The 22,418-nt window shown below is 60.8% G+C and overlaps 1 protein-coding gene across 10 annotated transcripts in view; it reads right to left on the reverse strand.

The window, feature by feature from the left end:
* The window catches only part of MACF1 (microtubule actin crosslinking factor 1), a 225,318-nt gene that overhangs the window by 193,269 nt on the left and 9,631 nt on the right, over window positions 1-22,418 (reverse strand). For 2 of the 10 annotated variants that reach the window (XM_090058660.1, XM_090058658.1), the window contains exon 1: window positions 19,368-19,541. The exons of the other annotated variants lie outside the window; for them this stretch is intronic. In XM_090058660.1, coding sequence (XP_089914786.1) covers window positions 19,368-19,461 — 94 coding nt within the window. In that variant the 5' untranslated portion in view covers window positions 19,462-19,541. Of the gene's footprint in view, window positions 1-19,367; window positions 19,542-22,418 lie in introns of those variants that run through there. 10 annotated transcript variants of the gene reach the window in all.

Genomic DNA, 22,418 nt, shown 5'->3' on the forward strand with positions numbered 1-22,418 from the left:
TTAGCCGTGAAACAACAGAACCACCATGTGCACGTGACTGGGCAGCTGAAGGCTCCAGAGACCCCCCTCTCCAGCCTCCTCCCCTTACCCCCACCCCCTCCACCCTCACGTTTGCTTTTCATGGATCGTTTGCCTGGTGCGCACACAGAGCATACTGGGCTGATACCTGAACCGGGGAGGGAAACGTTATTTCCAGGCTGGCCAGACTCCTGGACATGTAGAGGAGCAGGAGGGCATGCCCGGGAACGCAGGATGCCTGGGTTCCAGTCCCAACCCAACCACTGGGGAGAAGCAGGATGGTGGGAAAGTCGCTCTGCTTCTCCAGGCCTCGGGAAGACCAGCTCCCAGGGCAGCTGGGAGGACACCGGAGACCTCAGTACTCAAAAGTGCTCTTGAGGGGGAAGAATTGTTGGGAACCACCATGACCTCCCAAGGCAGTTGTCCTAGTTGCACCCGAGGATAGCCAGTTTTCTAGCACGTAACGGATAGGAAATCTCCCACTTGCTGCTCAAGTGGGAAGATCTTGGCTTTATGGAAATGGGAGGCTGCTCCCTAGCTTGCTCCTGCGGCCATACAGCCAAGGCAAGCGGCACTCGGGAGCATCCAAACCCCAAACCTCCGGGCTTGGGCTTGTACACAGGATGCCCGCCAAAGGATCTGGAAACACCTGAAACCCCACGTGGAGTGGAGGATGTTTGTCAGTAGTAGGACCACTTATGGATCCGGACTGACTCCGATTCGGAATCGAGTTGGACTGGAACATGAAAAGTTCTCATTAAAAAAAGAACAATTGTTCTGCAGGCGCACCCAGGAAGCTGGTGCGGGGGGTTCCTCCCCCTGCCTGAGCCTCGGGGATGGGAATGCATCTGGGCCCTTCTGTGGCCCACGCTCCGAGGAGATGCTCTCTCGTGTGCGGATGGCGAAAGAGTTACACAACCCAGAAGGGGAGAGACGCGCTCGAGACACAATTTGGCACCGAGCAATCCCGGTGGAATGCAGCTGCGAGCGAGCCGCGGGGCGCCCCGCGCCTTCCCCTGCAGCGCGGCGGATGCCCGGGCAGCCTTCGACGGGAGCCCCGCTGCTCCTAACACTGCTGCCCCCCTCGCCCAGCTCCGCGCCTTCCCGCCCACAGCCGCGGCAAACGCCCCCCACTCCTCTTGCAACCTGCTCCTCCCACAAAGCCTCCTACGCTGCTCTTCTCAGCAACGCCTGCCATAAACTCTTACCCCGGCTCGTTTCTAGCCAAACGGGTCCAAGCTCTGCCCGCTCGGCACCAGGGCTCTGCCCGTGGGCTGGGGGCATACCAAGCGCTTCCAGCTGCCCCTACACCGCCGGGGCTCCCAGCCAGGAGAGCGCTGTACGGGAACCAGGCCTCTTGGCCAGGAAAAGAAGCGGAGCTGGGGGTTGCTTTGTCACCATTGGCATTTCACCCCAATTCCTCTCCTCTCTCAGATGGATTCGTACCAAGCCCACCACAGCTTCCGAACAGCCCGGGTCCTGCCCCACCAGACCCCATGCCCCCTCCTGGCGCCAGCCAAGCCATCCATCTACCAGGCCAGAAGAAAGGCTCCAGCTGAAGGGACCAGAGCGAGCCTGGGGCTGTTTTCGTGTCACCGGGCAGAGTTTCACTGCATCCACAGGCTCCTTCATCTGGCTCAGGGTGCAGCATGCTCTGCTCAGTGTCCCCTTTTGGAGCCCTTATTCCCCCTCCCTGTTTTCTCATTTTTTGTCCCAAGCAATTAGTTGTTGCATTTCCAGCAGCCATCCTTAGTAAGAGAAGCTTATTGTTTCTTTCAGTGGGCACAGGCCCACAATGCCCCTTAGCACAACAGACAGGCCTGTCTGAGCTCGGGGGAGTCTCGCTTTGCTCCTGCACAAAACCCTGCGCTGAGATGACAGCAATGTAGGTATCCGGGTATCCAAGTTGCAGCTATATTGGTCTAGAGGAAAAGGCAATCAGGACTCGTAGCAGAGATGATATGTTATATTAGACCAACAAGATTCTTGTTGGTCTAATAAAAGATATATCATCTCTACTATGAGTCCTAATTGCCATGTAGGTATACACATATTCACTCCAGGCAGGGTCTGCCCTCCCCTGGCCTTTCCGGCATGCATGTGCATTGCTGCCCCTATACCTACAGGGGCTCGCAGATTGTACCACCGGCTTGCTGCAGGCCCAGCCGGTTAAGACAGATGAGTCCCCGAGCACCTGCACACACACTTGGGCTTTGGGGACGAGGGGAAGAAGAAACAAGGCTCCCGAGCTCCCAGCCGCACACAGCGCAGACCTGTTATTTCCAGAGCAAGCCCCGTCCCTGGAGGGGCCGACGAGCCGAGTCCTGCCACTTTGCAGAGCCAAACAAGGGAGGTCGCTGCGTGATGGAGACGCGGCAGCAGCATCTCTCCTTGAGGCAGGACCAGCCAGGGGCGGCACATGCAACGGAGCGGCTGCTCTTGCTCTGCAGATGTGACATCCAGCAAGCGGGAGAGCTGGGCGCAGGAATGATGACGGTCGACCCGAGTCGGCACATAGCCTGGGGCTCTCCACAGCTCCATGCCCTGATGTGGCAGCCACAAGGAAGGCCAGGCAGAGCCACCAGCAGGCTCGCACCCTCCCAGGGTGTTTAACTGGAAGCAGGAGTGCGTGGCTGCCTTTGGCACACAGGGCGGGCATTGCCACACAGACCCACGATCCCCACCAGGGTCGTCCCCAGCATGTCAGACAGCCTCGTAGAGCGGCTGGCATGGGTGTAAGCAGCAAATCGGTAGGCAGGTAGGCAGCACGTACACCCCCACACAGAGGGAGATATCCACAGTGGAGAGGGCCGGGCACGCAGAGCACTTCATCCCTCGGGCCCCTGGCAGGTAGACCCAGCTCTCGCAAGAGCCCTCGGGTTATTTCGGCCCAGGCAGCTTCAATGCATGCCCAGAGCGCTAGTTCATGCTGTGTTTGGTCTCTAAGCAATAAATGCTCCATGCAACCAAAGCAGCCAGATAATCCACCAAGTTATTTATGGGGTGGGTGGGAAGGGGGGGTAGGTTTCTATTCTCTCTCCTGCAGATTTCTCCTCCAGCAACAGAGGAATTCAGGTTGGAAGGTGTCTCCATCCTGCCGCAGCCTGGCCTCCCGCGCTGCCCGCCTCCATCCAGGAGGGGATCACCGCACCACGGCTCCGAGCCGAGCCTGCACCCACACAGATGTAGGCAGACGTATCGGTTTCCTTTCACCAGAACAAACCCAGAAGGCCAGTTGCCGCCCCCCGCCCCCCCAACAACAGCTGTGCGGCTGGGAACTGAGGAGCCAAATTTGCTCTAAAAAAAAAAAAAAAAGAAAAAAAAGGAACCAGCGACAAAAGCAGGTGGGACGTGAACGGCCCCATTTGTTCAGCGACAGCGATCGCTCCCTGCCATTGTGTGGGGTTTTGGGGCAGGGCTGTGGCAGGGGGCAGATGGAGAGGGATTGAATTACACCTTGTCCCTCTGGTCCGCTGATGGAGGGGCCCGGCTCCCCCGGGACTCATCGGCAGAGCGGGACAGCAGGAGGAGGGAAGAAACCTTGTCTCCGGCCTGGGCTAGGAAATGGCTGGATGGTTCCTCCAACAAATGGCTCTTTGTGCGTGTCTGCAGCTTACCCGCCCCGCGAGGCGAAGGCCAGGACCCCGGGAACGCGGTGCGCTTCGATATCATGCTCCCACACCCACTCCCCCCCGCCCCAGCAGTCTCCCCGGTTTCACCCGGAGTGGACGCCTCGCAGCCTGCCAACCCCGCACGTGGGTTACATGCACGAGGGGCAAGTGATCTCTGGGCACAGGTTCCCGTCTGTGCTGGAGCCGGGACTGAGCCACTGACCCGGTCCTGCATCGGTGGGCACCCTCCAGAGAGCAACAAGCAGCAGGGCAGAGAAACACGACAGCATCAGAATAGCCACCTCTCGCCGAGGATGCCACAGGCATGCACGGTGCCCTGCTCAGCTCCCATCTTCCACCCGAGACAAATGCCCAAGCAGTTGGGCGTCTCCTGGCACAAATGTCTCCAGCCGCTGGCAGAAGCCCGCATCCTGCATCCTAACAGTTCATGCTAAGGGGTTTTTTCACTCCCACCTTTAGCACCTGGCAGTGACCACAAGGACACACTGCAGTATGGAAACTCTGCTGTGGCCCTACCCACCGCCTCTTCGGCATTAGGAGGAACCCCGCAAAACACCCCATGGAGGGCAGGGGTGGTCACGGGAAGCACGCTCGGCATCAGGGTGCCACTTGAGTTTTGAGGTGTGCTGCACAGCAGCCCTCGCACAGGGATTGATTCGCCGAGCCGCAGACGGAGGGGATGCAATGAATTCATTCGCGTGAGACCCAGCAGACCTGATCGCTCGGGAGTGGCCACGTGGAACAGGGAACAGGCTGCTCCCGGCTCCGCCGCACTAGCGAAGGGTCGTCCGACCCCACTGGGGCGCGGCGCATTCGCAGCGCAGAGGCCCTGCGGAGAGCCAGCAGAAGCGCCACGCACCGACGGTACGGGAGTCCGAGGTAGCCAAGCCCTGGGGCCTCCCTTCATCAACGCCTGCCTGGTTCTCCCTCCGCGAGGCCTTCGCTCCCTGCCACATTCCTCCCCTGGCCGCTAGCAGAGGAAGAAGAAAAAATCAGTGATTGCAAGGAGCCAAGTTGTCACCACTAAAAATAGCACAATGGAATTTTCCTCAGGAAAAAAAATGCTGCTTCTCCCCAGCAAAGTCGCTTCCATTGCAGCGGGGACGGACGCCGGGAAGCGCGAGGGCGGGTGGGGAGAGACCAGCCGGGAGCTCCGGGGTGCGACCCAGGGGACATGCCCTTCTCCGGAGCCCCCCAGGCCTCCCTCGGGGACTGCTGCCCCCACGAGCCACCCTCCAATGCCAAACCCTCCTGCAAAAATAGCGCCACTTCCCAGGGGTTTCAGCCACCATCCAAGCTGCCCTCCTCACACCCTGAAACCAAGAAACACCCAAAGAGAGAAGGAAGCTCTTCAACACCAGCCAGGAACCACCCCACGGCTGAGGGCAGCTGGTGAACACCCTGTTTTATTTATTTGCCTTCCACTTATCCCCAAAAGGAGAGTGATTCAACACAACCGGTTTTGTTGGCAAACCAGGGAGGCAGATGGCTATGCCAGTTGAGTCCCAGCTATCAGTCCCGGCATTGGGGGGAAGACAGAGAAACCTGGTTGCGCCTTTTGCTTTTATCAATGACCCGAGCCAGGGCTTGGCTCCCACCTTTGCCCGGTGCCCGGCTCGCTTTTCCACGAGGCCCTGTCGAGCATCTGAAGGCTGTGCCCGCAGAATGATAAAAAGAAACTCTAACCCTTCCTGGGTGGCTGGGCACCTTCCCCTCCTTCCCCGGCTCACAAATGCTCGATTGTAATGGGAAAGTAGGTCAGCGGCTTGCCGAACAACTGCTGCCCGTGCCCCAGCGCAGCCCCACTCCATGCCAGCCCCCCGCACACCCAGGGAAGACCTATGCCAACAAGCAAGACCCATGCAAGCAGCACTCGGGCACCGGCTGGTCTCCCGCGACCCAGCAGGCTGGAGGCCAGCTTTCCCTCCAGCTCATCAGCTAAAAGACTGCAATATGCTCAGTGTGCGGGCAGCCCCTGGTCCAGCGGGCACGGGCCTGGGGGAAGGTCTGCAGGGAGAGACAGCTGCCCATGTGTCTGCCACGGCAGGCGTGGATGGAGGAGGGAGACGAACCGGCCCCCTGCCCATCAGCGCCAAGCCCTGGGCGCACCGCGGGGAGACGGGCAGAGCTGGCAGCAGAGGTGATTCAGAGAGGGAGGCGGGCGCTGCAAGGGCAGGTGCGTGGCGGAGGTGTGTTATCAGCTGCCGGGCGCTGGGTGGAACTGAAGGTGTCAGTGTTTATCTGGAAACCCTGAGCAGTTTGGGAGCCGGCTCCCTAGGAGACGCCCGTCTCCCTGGGCGTCCGTGCCACCGTCACCGCCAGCGGACACACAGGCACACCACCGCTTATTTGGTGGGAACATGCCCGAGCCGCCCGCGCAACATGCGCAGCTCCCGGCGCCGGCCCAAGGGAGCAGGGCCAGTCCACACCTGCCCATCGGCTCTGCAGTAGGGCTCCTGCCTGCAAACGCAGCCCCACAACCCTCTGCTCACGTGGCTGGGTGCTCCCGTGCACGCAGGCAGCAAGATGCTGCAGGACAAGTATGTTCAGTCTGGAGCAAAGGAGATCCAGGGGGGAAAGGATGGCAGTTTTCACATACTTGACAGGCTGCCACAAAGGAGATGGAGAAAAAACAGCTCTCGAGGTGGTGGGGTCAAAGCCGATGGCGATTAGATCACAGGGAGAACTTCCTGGCTGGACGCTGGGACAAGCTGCCATCAAGCAGAGACCGGAGAATCGCCTGTTCGGGGCGGGTTAGGAATAACAAATCCAGGCATGGCGCAGGGGTTGCACGGGATGAGCCTTGAAACCCCTTTCAGCCTGAGCTGGATACAGGACAGGCTGAGCCCCAAGCAGGGCTGCGACACAGGGACCCGCAAGCACCAGCCTCGGAGGGGAACACAACGGTGCGCGGGCGTCCAAACCAACCTGCAATGCAATGGGGAGCCCCACCGAGCACAGGCCTCTCCCCGCCACGGGACAGAAGGCAGGGCGTCTAGGGGACAGACCAGCTGGAGCCAAGCAAGAGGTCAGAGGCACGGATGAGACCGCAACATTTGCCTTCCTGATGGTGGAAGAGAAGGATGCAGGACCCCCTCCCCACACTCCCTTTTACTCTCCCCTCGCACTCGCCGCCTGGCCGGAGCAATATCAAACCCATGTTCAGCACGTCGTGTTTTGACTCCGGGCTGAGTGCAAGGTTGTTTGCTCCCACCTGACCCCGAAAGAGTTAACTGAGCGCGGGCCGGACCTGGGTTTCATTCATAAGCCTGGACCTGACTTTCTGTGCCTGGGATTCCTGCACTGGGAGAGACTGCGCCAGCTGGCTTTGGAAAGCCAAGGCTGGTTCCACGCACAGGATATTGCCTCAGCGTCCCCCGAGCAAGAGCTGGAAGGGGAGGGAGGAGAGAAGAAGGGAAGAAAGTCAGCAGCTTCTGGAATAGCTACCGTACGGCCAGCTGTCGGCCGGCCCGTGGAATCCCAACGCTCCCGGCCCGACAACTGCCCTTCGCAGCAAGAATCAAAAGCATCCGAAACAGCCGGCGAGGATGAAATATCCCAACCCACTGACGCTGAACCCCTGGGGTGAGCCCGACCCCCTCGGGCCCACTGACGTCACTCGACGGACCCGCTTGGAAGCTGCCCTGGTGGGCCACGGGGCCACGTGCAGGAGGAGAAGGATAGCAAAGGCAGCGTTAGAGCCAGCTTTCTGCACGTGACTTCCCTTGAGTCAAGGGCAAAGACGCAGATCTCGGAGTAGGGACAGAAAGGAGAAGGGGGCCCAGGCCTTGTCTGCCCGTAGAGGTTTATTAGATAGTATGACAAGCACATCTCTCCCGTAGGGACACAGCAAGCACTCAGGCCAATCCCGTGTACCCACCATAACGGTGGCCACGGTCATGCCAACACAACCGTGCCCATACTGGGGCTTTGATGGGCATGCCCAAGTCAGCGAGGAAGGTACAGAAAAGCATGCACCCGCTCGAATCAGTGCAGCTGTACTGGCAAGACCCGAACACAGCCCAGACCCTCGGATGCATTAGGAGGGGTTTGCTGGGAGAGCTGTACCTGTGCCTGTAGCCCCTGGAAACCAGACACGGGAGAGCAGCTACTACGCTTAAATCCCCTACCAGCTCCCCGCAGTAGCAACGTCCGCGCAGCATCGGGACCGCACCTACACAAAAGCTTACAGCAAACAAGTGACACCCTAAGCCACCCCTCTATCCTGCCACGAGTCTTCTCCCTCGCATCCAGAGGTGTGCAGGCCCAGGGGGCAAGCCGGAGAGATGGGGGGAACGGTGGTGAAACACAATGCGGTGGACAGACACGGCGCTGGCGCTCAGGAGACCCGGCTGCCGCTCCCAGGCCTGCCACCGATGCAGCTCAGTGATCCCCAGCAAGTCTCCTTCCTCCTCTGAGCTACTGAGGTATCCCTGTCTACCAAAGGGGGATAATGATAAAGGCGCCTCCTCTCCCTTGTGCAAGCGCCGCAGTCTGCAAACAAAGAGCACGGCACACAAGCCTCCGTGCTGCTCCTGGCACCTGTCTCAGGAGGGCGGCAGGAGCCCAGACGGGGGGCGAGGGGAAGAACGGGACAAGCCACGGGCTGGTAAGAGAACAGATGACAGGACGGAGGAAGAAGTGGCCGAGTACAAGGTGAGCGCCCGGCCCAGAGCAGACACGCGCCCTCGGGCTCCGTCACTGACCATCAGCCAAACGCCAGCCCATGCCCGCTGCCGAGAGTAAAGAATCCAGAAATGAGACTGTTTCGTCACAGCTACCCTGGGCCTACCGGGGATGCCCCAGGGCCTGCCATGGCAGCACGGATGCAGGTCCCACCTGGCAATGCTGCCACATACATGCTGCCATGGCCAAAACGGGGCAGAACCCCTCCAACCGAGGGGATGGAGCCGGGCCACCGCCAGGGCTTCCTCCTTCCCCTTTCCCCAGCCAGGCTCCTGCCACGGATGTGCAAGAAGCAAAGGGACAGAGCGGGAAGGGAAGCGCTTCTTAAATATTCATGAGTCATTTAATATGCCGCTGAGCTCACCAAGCAGACTCTGACAAACTCCAGATGAGAAGGAGAAATATAGCCGGGCCAGGAGACTGCAGCAAAGGCTACGAAGGGATGATGGATGTGAGCATGGCGGCAGGGGGAGGGTAATACAGCCCCCAACACCTGCCCACCTGCACTGCTGCTTTTGCCCAAGGAGCTCCAAGGGCTTCAGCACCATTGCTGATGCACACGATCGCCCTCGCTCTCTCACCAGGCGGTTACTGGGCCCAGCTGGGGAAACTGAGGCAGGGAGCGGTGAGAAGCCTCAATCCAGATCGACCCAATGAGGCAGCAGCAGAGCTGGGATTTGAATTCAGGGGTCCTGATGCCACATCCCCTGCTCTCCGGTCTAAGGGATAGCATTGGGCAGGGCCATGCATGCAACTTTGCATGTCAAGGCATTCAGCAAGCAGAAGTCCTGGTGGCAGAGCAGGAGACACTGCAACACGAAGCGCCTGCAACAGAAGCGAAGCTGCCTCGTAAGCCAGGAGGGGTGTGACAACACCAGCCCTCCTCCTATCTCGGGGCTGCTGACACAGGGTGATGAGCAAAGATGAAGGAAAGAGGAAATGAGAAATGGGAAGAAGCTCTATCTATCTCATTCACCAGAGCCACAGCCCAGCAGGCCAGAGAAGGGAGCAATATCTCCAACAAGCAGGGGAAATTATAGGGCAGAGGGGGACTCCTGGCCCTGAATAAAATCCTCCCTTGCTCAGGCCTGGCAAGCCCATACACCTTTCCCAGCAGGTGCAGCACACCCTTCCCATGCCCTCGGCTTGCAACCGCAGGCCCGGGCCCCCCTTCGCCTTTCACCACCCTCTCCGGTTCAGGGACTACCTGCACCTCCAGCTCTCCCAATCCTGCCCCTCACCCCGAGTCTCTCCGTCCACTACCATCATCTTCGCACCTTCTACCCCTTGTGCCTGGGACCAGCCTCCCGCTTCCCACCCACCTCTTCCCCCTCTTCCGTTCCAGTCCTGCCTTGCCCAGAAATATCTCCCCACCCCGCTCTCCACACCCGTCCCACCTACACCTGTCTGGTGTCTGTTTGGCTTTCATCGAGGCCAGGGAACATGCCTGCTTTCCCATCGCCGAGCGCCTTGCACGTCTGTGGGAAGACGAACTAAATCAATCATCTCAAGCTGATGACAGCCTCACGCAACCCACTCCCCCTCTGCCATGCCCCCAGGTCCGATCGCATCCACGTACACAACAGCCAGAGCCTTTTCCTGGAGTTCAAGTTCCCAGCTGGTTCAGCCAAACCTCCATCCCCCAGCAAGTGCCTGATGGAGAGGCCGTCCCAAATTTCTCTGTGGAGCTTTGCCCTGACCAGCCCCTGCAAATCCTGGTGAAGACAGTAGCCCGAGCTGCTGCCCACAGGCCCAGCCAGGACAACCCCAGCAGAGACGCATCTCCGGCAGGGCTCAGGAAAGAGCCCTTGGCCACCAAAGGCAGAATCTGACGGTCGTGCATCTGTCCCACACAGCCCTGGGCAGCTCTTCTTCCTCGAGAGACCCCGCTTTCGGCAGGGTGGGAACAGGCAGGAAGTTTCACAGGAGTTCCCCTTGCCCCTGAGTTAAGAAAACCCACACATTTCAGCCTGAACATCTCTGGCACCAGAGGTGAGGAGAACTGCGGGCCAGCTTGTTACCCAGCGCCACTCTTCCCCATCATCACCCCCACTGTGCCCTGAAGGGATGGTCCAGAAGCCCCATCAGACTACAGCACGTGCTGCAACGCAACAGTCATCTTCCCAACCATTTAGCTAGTTGATCCCTATGGCTAGAGGGATACAGATTGCGTACATTTTACAGGGGATAGCCAGCACGGGTTTGTTGCAGGTAGGTCTTGCTTGACCAATCTCATTTTCTTCTATGACCAGGTGACCTATCACCTGGACAAGGGAGAAGAGATTGATGTCAAATATCTTGACTTCAAAAAAGCTTTTGATCTGGTATCCCATGATCACCTCTTGGCCAAACTGGCCAGTTGTGGCCTTGGCTCCACCACGATCCGCTGGCTGGGAAATTGGCTCCGTGGTCGGACCCAGAGGGTAGTAATCGATGGCAGTCACTCATCGTGGTGCCCTGTGACCAGTGCGGTCCCCCAAGGCTCTGTCCTGGGACACATCCTGTTCAACATCTTCATTAACGATGTGGACATTGGAGTCAGGAGTGGACTGGCCAAGTTCGCCGATGACACCAAACTTTGGGGCAAAGCATCCACACCAGAAGATAGGCAGGTGATCCAGGCTGACCTGGACAAGCTCAGCAAATGGGCGGACAAGAACATGATGGTGTTCAACACCCAAAAATGCAAGGTTCTCCACCTTGGGAGGAAAACCTGCAGCACCCTTATAGGCTCGGCAGTGCTACGTTGGATAGCACTACTGAAGAAAGAGACTTGGGGGTCATCATTGACCACAAGACAAACATGAGCCTGCAATGCGATGCTGCGGCTAGTAAAGCGACCAAAATGCTGGCGTGCATCCATAGATGCTTCTCGAGCAAATCCTGGGACGTCATTCTCCCCTTGTACTTGGCCTTGGTGAGGCCGCAGCTGGAGTACTGCGTCCAGTTTTGGGCTCCACAATTCAAAAAGGATGTGGAGAAGCTTGAGAGAGTCCAGAGGAGAGCCACGCGCAGGATCAGAGGTCAGGAAAACAGATCTTACGACGACAGGCTGAGAGCCATGGGACTCTTTAGCCTGGAAAAGCGCAGGCTCAGGGGTGATCTGATGGCCACCTATAAGTTTATCAGGGGTGACCACCAGGATCTGGGGGAACGTTTGTTCACCAGAGCGCCCCAAGGGATGACGAGGTCGAACGGTCACAAACTCCTGCAAGACCGTTTCAGGCTGGACATAAGGAAGAATTTCTTTACTGTCCGAGCCCCAAGGTCTGGAACAGTCTGCCAGCGGAGGTGGTTCAAGCACCTACATTGAACACCTTCAAGAGTAAATTGGATGCTTATCTTGCTGGGATCCTATGACCCCAGCTGACTTCCTGCCCTTTGGGCGGGGGGCTGGACTCAGTGATCTCCCGAGGTCCCTTCCAGCCCTGATGTCTATGAAATCTATGAAATACAGATGGAAAAACTGAGGCACAGAAAGGAAAGGTCCAGTGGTGGCACAGCTGAGCTGAAAACCCAGGAGTCCCAGCTCCTACACGGTGCCAGGCCAACAGGATGAGTCGACAAAGCAGCCTCGTGCTCCTTGAACTGGTGGCTCCTGGGAAAGCCCAGAGCACTCAGCTTCCTGCAGAGGATGAGCGCCCCGTGTCATGGCAATGGAAACTCTCCTGGCAAACAAAGCAGGGGAGGGAGCCAGGGAGCCGCTGGAGCTGTGTATTCTTGCCCATCAGCTGGGAGGTACGTGGAGGAAGAACGCCCCTTCACCGGGGAATAATCACAGGAGATAAAGCAGTGCTGGGTGGTGCAACTTCACTGCCGATGGGAACGGTGGCACTCGCCAGCAGCTGGGACTGGGCACTGGCTTGGCTGACCAGCCTGGCCACGAAGGCTCGCTCTTAGCCTTGCTACCGCCCCGTCCTGAAATCCCTGCAGCGGAGTTTTCCCCAAGTCCCCGTCCCAGCGGCGTGGGCCGAAGCGCGCCCCAAGAACAGCGGCCCCCACTGCTGCTTCCTCCACCTGGCCCCCCTTGCAGCAGGCCCCCTCCCCTGCCCCGAGGTGCGTGCTATCACTACACCCCTCGCCGCTCCTCTTCCCAGAGCTCCCACCCTGACCCAGAGCCAGCGATTGCCTCACCCACCCTGGAACGCCCCGGGCTGGGATCACAACATCTCCAGGCGGCAGCAAGCCACGTCAGGCAGACGAGGAGAGCTGTGCAGGGGCGCCCGACAGGCAGCGAGACGTGGTGACAGACCCAGGGCTGACAGATGGAGGCAGAGACTGGGTCCCCATCCCAGTCTGACCAGGAGAAGCACAGCACTCGTGCAAGACAGTGCATGGGTGCACTGGGGAACGGGCTCCCAGACCTGCACCCCCCCGGTGGAAAGACATCCGGAGCCAAGCACTAGCATCCGTCCGCATCCCATCCCTGTAAAGCAGCACACGGCAGGGCCCGCCTCCCCCACGTCCCCTGGGAGATAGTAACAGGAATGGCTCTTTAAGTCTTCAAAGAACTCCTCTCAGAAACAGCCTGGATTCAAAGCCACCTCTGCTGCGCAAAGGGCCCAGGAACCCCCACGGCTTTCTCTTCGGTCAGAAACGTTTGGCGGATGCAAGACAAAGCCAGCCGGACTGCAGACCTTCCCACCGCCAAGCGCCCGAGAGCCGGGCCCTGGCACATCGTGCCCTCTCCCCAGCTGCAGTGGCAGAGAAACTGGGGCAGCCTAGGAACGGGACCCTGCTCGGGGCCACGGGGAAAGGCACCGCGATCCGTGACCTGGAATTCATCTTCCTCCTGGAACAGGGGCCCCGACCATGCGGCCCCATCAGCTCCTCAGGCTCCAACAAGCTTCCCAAGCACCCTGGCTCCAACACCTGCTTTGCTAGCAGAGCCCCAAACTCCACTATTCAGGTTAAACCAGCACGGTGCTGTAGGCAGGGTGTAATTTATACCAGCTCCAGCTTCGGCAGTTTAACCTCAAGCATCGTGCAAGCCCCGCAGGCTGCCTCCGAAGGAAAGCTCCCAAGCAGGAAAGGGCAGAGCCTGGGTGGCTGGAGCAGGCAGTGGTGATTTAGGGAAGCTGCATGCGATTCTCCTCCATGTGTCCTGCTTAAGGGCCTTGTCCCTTGAAGGCCCAGTTCCTCCTCCTGCCCCTTGCCTTGCGGTGAGACACTCGAAGGCCCAGACTTTTGCAACCGCATTTCTGCTGCGGTCTTGCAGGTCTGGGCTGGATCTCGCGGTGGTTTGACCACGCTTTGGGGAAGGAGGCGCAGGGCAACCAGACTCTCCCTGAAAAGCCACAACGTCACAGCTGCGGCTGCCGGGTGACACAACCCTGGCCACAACCTGTCACACCGTCTTTTAAAGAAGTGACTTGATTGCTCTCCAGCCGACCGAGCTGCTCAAATCCGCACGGCTGCCTGCAGCTCCAGGGGCCTCACCTGCTCCCTGGTCCCATTCCTCGGGGCTCCCTTTGGCACCGGGAAATGCAGCCGCAGCTGCCCCACACTGCTCTCAACACCCGCACTACAAGCCCCCACCCCACCCCTTACCTGAAGACACCCCCAGGCCAAGCAGCACCTATGATTTTGTTGCTGCAGTTGGCAGTTCCCAGGGACCAGGAGGCCCAAGCATGTTTAATGAGCTCGTGCAGACGTGCCTGCTCCACATCAGAAGCCATCGGGTGCTAAGCACCTGGGAATACAAGCCCGGGCCCAGGCGCTGTGGTATGCAGCTCCGGCTGTACGCAAGGGCTGGGCTCATGAATCCCAACGCCACGGCCTTGCAACCGCCTTTGCTAATCGGCCTGACCCAAATTAAGCAGCGCATCATCGCTCAAGAAGTTGTGGGGGGGAGCAGCAGCCCCCAATGTGAGCAGGATGGAGTCAGTCTGCACACGGAAAAGGAAAAGGCAGAGACATTCCTGCCAGCACACCCGAGCGGTCAGGTATGGGCACCACCGGGGAGTTCACCGGGGTTGCCAGGGGCATGAGAGTCACCACGGCCAAGGGAAAACGCAGAGCTCCCTTCTTGACCTCTGCTTCCTCCCTTAATCCGCAGCCCAGTTGCACTGTCCTGCATGCCAGCTCGAGTGCAAGACAAGGAAGCGGTGCCCTGTACAGGACCTGGCCTGGAAGCAGCAGCAGGCCCGCTCAGCTCAGATGTCCTGTGGAGACTCCTGAGCTTTCAGACCGGGCAGGGGGACGCCAAGGCCTAATGCCTCCGTCCCTGCCGCTAGCAATGCCTCTGAGCACAGGCCAAAGCGGGGACTGCAAGAGCAACCAGCTTTAGCAGAGCACTGCTCCCACGACTGACCGGCACAGCCCGTGTGGGTTTACGGCAGGCCAGCGCAGGGGCCCAGAGGGGCTGCCCCACGACCTGGGAGTTGTGATCCATGTGGCTGAGACAGCTGGGGCTGCAAACTGATGCCTCCTGTTGCATCTGCAGGCTGGATCTATCTGCTGTAGATATCGAAAGGCTCCTCTCACCCTCATCCAGCACTTGCAGGACTCTGCAAAAGATGCTTTCTCGGCTCCCCTTCGAGAGGCGGGAGCAGCTTTCCTCCTGCTGGCGCCACCAGGACAGTCTAAGCTTAGCAAACCCAGATTTGACCAGCTCGCAAAGGAGACCGGCCAGAACCCAGCAGACCTCGGACAGCCTGCCCCTGCGGCGCGGAGGCGAGGCAGGCAGGGAGCGCCACGCCGCGGGACAGCAGCATCGAAACTGCTTCAGTCATTCCCGAGCGCGCCGATCTGCCGCGGTTTGTTAAATCCTCCACCAAAACGAGATCAAAGGTTGTCAGGATTCACTCCTGGCGATGCACCCGCTCCTCCCAGCGCGAGTCACGCCAAGCGCATCTGCAGGAGGAGGTAAATACGCTTCTGGCGACCACCGTGCCGCAACGACACCTGAGGCCAGAAGCACCACGCAGCCCCAGATCCGTGCCCCCGGCCTCCCTGACGAAGGCCCAGGCAGGCTGCTGGGGATGGACGTGGTCTCTGCAGATAGGGCTGGCAGAGACAGTAGCCGCCACAGCTCCTGCCAGAACCACCCCCGGGATCCCAGCTCTGTAGCTAAAAGAGAACGGCCAGGCTTTTGGGGAGCCAGCCTGGCACCTTTCGCCAGCACTAAGCAAGCAGAGGTTGCCGCTTCTCAACTGCCTCCAGAGTCTCGACCGGTCTCGAGCTGCGGGGCGGTGGCGACCGTGCTGGCAAGGCAGCAGGAGCCCGGGGCGGCGAGGCAGGGTGGATCGCAGCAGAAACCACGGAGCTTCTTTGCTCCATTGGCCAAAGCAGGAGCCTCCCGTTCCACCTCGACTAAAAATAAAAGCCACACGTACACTCCCATCCCAGCACAGGGCTGTGACCCCCGCCGCCTCCGATAGCCCTGGCATCACAAGCTGCCTCCGAGAGCGGTGCTCCCTTTGCACAGAGATCATCCTTTCCTCCCCACTCTGCGCACAGCAGCGCCCTATTGTCCAAGCCCCTAAAGGAGCAGGTGTTTATCTGCGACCCCAGAGAGGGATCCCCTCCCAAGGCTGGACCCCAGACTCAATGGGGCTGCTCCGTGCGGGCCACCCCTACGCAGGCACGGCCACGCCAAGAACGCAGCGAGGAGGGCGCAAAGCAGCACAGCTGCCCCACCTGCTCCCACACGAGGGCAGGGACGCTCGGCAGCTTCCCAGCGCATCTCCTAGGGCACTGGGCCGGTCTGAGCTCAGACGCCAGGACTCAGCCACCCCCTCTCCTGACCTGGGAGGTCGAGGAGGGAAAGCCACCACACCCCGCCCCAGGAAGGGGAGGGCACCATTGCCACACCACCTCCAGCAGGCTGAGCTTCTGCAGACACCATCTCAGCCACCAGCGCCAAGGCCCCTTCATCACCACAAAGGAATTGTGTTTATCTTTGCAGGACAAAGTAACGGATGCGCGGCCCGAGCCAGGAGACAGCGCGTGCGCCCCCGCCCCCAGCGGCACAGGAGAAGTCGAGCGCCCCGGGCAGCTCTGCAGACCCACGTACCCCGGGAGCCAGACAAGCCCCCAGCGCAGGGGCCTGTTTCTCGGAGCCGATGGCTGGGAGGCACAAGGAACCGAGCTGGGGAAGGGGCAGGCAGCAGCCATGGGGTGGGGGGTCAGGGAGGCGAAGCCCCTCAGTATAAGAGATAATGCCCGCATTGCCCTTCCCCCAAGGAGGCAGCACCAGGCATCCCAGCACCTGGTGCCGAGGGGTCTCTCCTGGAAGCGTTTCCCTCTCCTGGAAGAGATCCCCAAGACACAGGGGTCCTGCTTTCCTTGCACAGCTCCCAGGCAGGGGAAATGAGATGATCAGATCATCACGCCCCATGACAGCCCAAGCAGCTGTCATTTAAGTGCTAGCACACCGCAGGCAGCTTGGGGGCGGGAGGGGGAACTCCCGCCGCGACCATCACAGGGCTCCTTCCCGCCCACGACAACTGTGCTCTTGCTGCCCAGAGAGCTGCCCAGCGTCAGCAGGAGCCACGCGAGAGAAAGGCACCGCGTACAGCAGCCATGGGTCAGAGGGATCCCGTCAAGAGACAGGTGCGAATATCAGTGCATGGAGAGAAACAGCATCCACTGGGAACACACAGCTCAGACATCCCAAAATCCAGGCCCCGCTGACACAGGTTTACTCTGGGATCTTGAGCAAGTCACCAGAGCTTTCTGCCTCGGCCCTCCCCAGCTGTAAAATGGGGCAAATAGGAAATTCCCTCCAATGACGCGGGCATGAAAGCACACCCAACCTGCTTTCAACCTGCTGAGTGGGGCTGTATTAAAGGGGCCAGCAAGCATGGCCCGAACCTCTGGGCCTGCAGCAGCTTGGCCCAGTGCCCGACCCTGCATTACACTTCAGTGCCCACGTCTCCCCCTGCCCCTGCAGGAATATTTGATTTGGAAAGGAAGCTCAACTGATCTTGGCTGTGAGGTTTGCTTGGAGCGCCTCGTTCCTGGCTGGGTAACCCCAAGGAGCAGGTTCTTGCAGACACGGCCTACCATGTGCACGCAGGGCTTTGCTGCTCGCTGGCAGAAAGTTGAACAAAGCTTCCCCTTCCTCTGGAAACCAACCTCCCGGCGCCCTCCCCAGCCTCGGATCCCCGCTCTCAGCTTCCAGAGGGAGCCGCGCAGGAAGGAGCAGCTACTTCAACGGCTCCACCACCCGCGCTGTGCTTGGGCTCAGGGGCGCGGCGCGTGCAGCTTCGTAACGCTGCCCACAGACGCCTTTCCCGCCGCCGCAGCAGAGCGCTCGCAGGCGGCATGCCCCAGCCTGCGCTCTTCCCTCTCGATCCAAACAGATGAGCAGGGAGGCAGGAACCTGCCCCGCTTTGAACGTGCTGGGCGCAGCCTGGGGCTCCAGGTAGCCCGCCGGGCCGCACCCAGTTGGGCAACACACGGGCACCTCCAGCTTGGCCAAGCCCCTGGCCCCTTGGGGTCAGGTTGACATTTAAGTGCTCCAAGCCAAGGGCCCCTTTGTTCCAGGCTCCACCCAATCTGCACTACTCCAGGAGAGGGTGGCCCACGGCTCTAAACAGAGAGGCTGCAGGAGGAGCCCCCGGGGACGCCAGCAAGCGATGGATGAAGGGCCGGGTGGCGCGCACAGCACAGCAGGGTGGAGCTGCGGCCTTGTCATCCTCTGCCAACCCCCTCCCTCCCCGGCACGCCCACCTGTCATGCTTGAGCTACCCACCCTCACCCATTAGTCATCCCGGGGACTACAGCTCACACCTCTGCTCAAGCACGATCCGTGCCACCATGGGCGGGCACCACCCACCGCCGTGGCAGGCCGGCAAGCGAGACAGGTGCCTGCCACAGCACAGGCTTCGTCCAACCGCCGCCCGCATAGCAGAGCCACGGTGCCCGCGACGGCAGAGTCGATCACCTGCCCCTCGGCCAGCTCCGCTCAGGGGCTGCGGCCTCGGGGCTTTGGACACCCCGGTGCAATTCTGCTGCCCCAGCTGCTAGGAGTCTGCCCAGATGTGGTTACAGCCGCCCATAAGCAGGGCAGGGGCAAATCCTGCCGGTTCGACGCTGCCCTGCTGGCCACAAGGACAAGGCATGTAAATAGAGGCGGTAAGAAGCTGCCCCTTGCCACGTCCTTACAGAAGCGGAGCTCCCCCCACCCCCGGGGGCTGCATGCACACGAGGCCCTTTGCCTCCAGCGCCCCCCCAGACTGGCCTGGTCCAGCCCTGCTCTTCGCACGGAAGCCCCCACCGTTCAGACTCGTTCTCAAGCACCTCCCCGTGCCCGGGAGGACTCTGCTGCGTGCTTCCAGCCGGCATTCGACTCAGCTCGAACAATAATATCGAGAGTCCTCCTTCCTGCCTGCCCTCCGTGGAGAGGAACCGCTGCCAGGGCACGCTGGGCCAGTTGCTCCCAGACAAAGCAAGGCCGCTGGTGGTCACAGCCTGTTCATCGATCTTGGCAGCTGCTCCAGCCTCCAGGCCAGGTTACGCAGAGCAAATCTGCTCCCCGGCACTTCAGTCTAATTGACGATTCTCTCCTTTTGGAGAGGGGGGAGCGGGGCAGGCATGATGGAGAACTGCAGAAAGGAAAACCTCGATCGTTTCCAGGCAAGGGGAGGGCAGGGGACAGCGAGCCGGACAGCCACCCCGCCAAGTCCCAACGCAACTTTGCTCCTCGCCGGCAGCCCCGGGAGCAGAAGGGCCGCTCGGCAGTTCCCACATTCAAGGCGAGTCCCCCCTCGGGCGGGCCGGCCCCCCGGCCAGGCTGCACCCTGCGGCTGGGGCCTCCTGCCTCGCCGCCCCACGGAAACGCCCGGAGAGGCGCGCGCCCCTGCCCCAGGCCGGACGCCGCGTCGCCCCTGGGACGACGCCGGGCGCGGGACCCGCTCGCCGGCCTGCGCCACGTCCCTGCCGCCGGCCGCAGGGCGGGATGGAGCCGGGCTCGCCCCGGCCACCCCGACCTCCGCCCCGCGCCCCGGGGGAGCGCCGGCGAAAGTGCACACTCACCGCCGGCCGGGCTCGGGGAGCGCGAGCCGGGGGCCCGACAGACGTTACCTTTGTAGCGCTCCAGCACATCCTCGTACGCCTGCACGAACTCCTTCTCCTGGCTCCGGTTGGCCGGCAGCAGGCCGGGCACGTAGCCGGCCATGGGGCGGGCAGGGCCGGGCGCCCGGAGCCTCCGTCCCGCTGTCGGCGCCGCTCCGGCTCCGGCTCCGGCTCCCGCGCCGCTTCCGCCTCCCCCCGCCCGGCCCCGCCCGCGCGCGCCGCTCTCCCCTCCCCTCCCCTCTCTTCTCCTCCCCGGCCGGCGGCGCGGGGACCCCTGGCGGCCGGCCCGCGCACTGCGGCCCCGAGCCGCCCCCGCGCGGATGGGAGGCAGAAAGCAGCGGGGCCGGGGCAGAGCCGCTGGGCCTAGGGGGGCCCCGCCGGGAGCTGGGCCCGGACCGCAGCCAGCCCGGGCACCCCGGGCCCGGCATCAGCGTTGCAGGAGGGCCGGAGCCGGGGCTGCCCGCTGAAGTCCCTCAGGACCCTGGCTCGCAGCCACGTCCCTTCTGCTTGCCTGGGCCTGGGGCAGCGCAGCCCCCAGCCCCGCCAACACGAGCTGCCCCTTGCGAATCCTGCCCCCGCCGGGCAGCCCTGGGCGCCCGTTCCCCCCCGGATCGGCGGCACGGTCCTTGGGCCACGACCCATCCATCTCCTGCCTGCAAGTCTGACCGCAAGCCCAGTAAAGCCGTGAGGGCCCTGATGGCCCGGTAGTTTTCCACGAAATGCCTGTGTCCCCGGTCGCCTCCAGGCTCCTGCCAGGGTTGCAAGGCCACCCACCATGAGCAGATCCTGGGGTTTTTTCCACCTGAAAGCAGCAGGCCATGCCTGGGGGACATCCACCCAGAGCCCCTTTCGCAGGGGGCAGAAAACCACATTGGAAGTTGCACGTGCAAAGTTCAGACAGCAAATCTGGACCCCGGCTTTCTTTTCCTCGGGTCCCTTTGCTTCCCTGCAGAAGCCTCGGACAAAGCCCCAGAGGAAGGCCACCGAGTACGGGGCGCCCAAGGTGAGAGAACCTGGTATGGAAAAATCCCAGCATCTGGGCTGGCGTTACGTGCTCTGCAAGTCCTGCGGAGGTCTAAGTGACAGTCTCAGGGTGTATTAGGCAGGGGTAAGCCCAAGCCGAGCACCGGAGGGTAAGCAAGCAGGTAAGTCCTGTTTGGGGAACCGGTGAGCTAGGAGCCCAGCCTGTGAAAATAATGAGGAGGAGGACGGGAGCAAGTACTGGCGCCAGTTGGATGTTTATTTTGGAGATCGCCTGCTCTTAATGTCGTTAACAATTAAATGGTCCAGCCTGTGCTTGAAGTTAATGGCTGACCAAGGTGGGTGGAGGTCAGAGATGTGGGCAACACCGTATTTACCGTTGGGTCGTGCTGGCCGGTTGTATCACTGAGAAACTAGGAGCAAGCGGGGCAGGGGGAAGACAAACAGGTGGTTTTGGTTTTGCGAAACCGCCGTGGTCTGGGGCTGATTTTGCAATAATTCATCAGGCCGGTTCTGAGCTTGCAAAACCAAAGCTCAGGTGGGGTTCGCATGTGGGTTGTGTGCGCAGAACGTGACACCTCCAGATTCAGGCGCTCCGGCGCGGCCCACCTCCCTTCGAAGCAGCGAGGCCTGCAGCCGGGGCCCAGCACCTCAGGCTTCCTCTGCGGTTTGGTTTCTGCAACGCCGCCCCTTACACAGAAACTAGTTCTCCCAGCCGGGCTCTCTTCCCACCCCCTCCAGCAACCCCAGCAGGTGCGGAGAGGGACGGCAGTGCAACTCGAGCGGCACCTAGCGGGGAAAACCCAGCCAAGGCTTTCAACCTGCAAGCCACCACTACGTGCCTTTCGGGAAATGGGAGAAGACACGGAGGGAAAGGAATCACAGTAAAATCAGAGGTTATCAGGAAAGGAGGCAGGTGACCAGCGGGCTGCCAGTAAACCAGAGCCAGCACCAAAGGAACCTGCTTCGTGCTTCCCTGTATCGCGGCTCCTGCTCTCCTGGTGCTCCGGGCTGGCCTCACCTGAGCGTCCACACTGGAAACTTAGCTGAGATCCTCACCCATCCTTGCACTGTAAAGTGAACCTGAACCCAGACAGTCATGGGATCTACCCCCATTTTCCTGGATAACTCCAGCCTTCCCAAGAGACTCTGTGAGCCAGCAAGCCCTCCAAATCCACAACCCTTGCCCCTTCTCTCTGCTAGGGAATTGGAAACAGTTTACCCAGTGCGGGTTATCACATGCTCAAGGCAGCGCCCAGGCCAGTGAGATGGCCTCATGGCTGCACAAGTTTCTGTTCAGGCGAGGCAGGTCTTGGGCTTGGACTCCTCCTCCAGGGGCTGCAGGAGCCCGGGGGGCTACGCTCCTTTCCGCAGTGATGCCAACTCGCGTGAAAAAATCACGAGGCTCCTGATTGCCAATCAAATTAACTCCGACTCATGATCTCCTGATAGAGAGATCAGATCTCAGGAGTTTTTCTTCTGGCATCTGTAGAGGGTGGCAAGCTGATCAGTTTCTGGAGGGGAAGGGGCAGGGGGGCAGATCAAGGCCCCCATGGTGAGGGAGGGAGTGGGGCAGGGCGGCTGGCTGTGTGTGCATGTTGGTGTGTCTGCCCCTCGCTCCCAAGCCGCAGTCCCCCCCAGCCCTGCTGTTGCCCCTCACTCCTGACCCACAGCACCCGCGTCCTGCCAGGGTGTGTGGGGACCCTCCCTCCCCGGGCTCCAAACCTCACACCCACAGCCCCCCATGCCTTCACAAATAACGCCCCCCCCCCCGACACACACTTCAAAAATAGCATCTCATGATTTATGTTCCAAATCTCTTGATCTTTAAGGTTTGTCTCATGATTTTTGACACGGTGGGGTTGGCAGTACTGTTTCTGCCACCGTGAGGCACGTTGCAGCCTGAGCACTGCCTCTGCAGCTATACCATCCTTCCTGGTCTCCAACCTCAACTTCCCTTGCTGCAGGTTGAGCCCACTGCTCCTTGTCCTGTCATCTATCTGCCCCCCCCCCCCAAGACCTGGCTCTGTCCTCTTTGCAACCCCCTGCAGGGAGCTGGAGGCTGCTATTAATCCCTGC

Source organism: Crocodylus siamensis, chromosome 7 (assembly GCF_052110815.1).
Source record: "Crocodylus siamensis isolate JL-2025a chromosome 7, ASM5211081v1, whole genome shotgun sequence".
NCBI lineage: Eukaryota > Metazoa > Chordata > Crocodylia > Crocodylidae > Crocodylus > Crocodylus siamensis.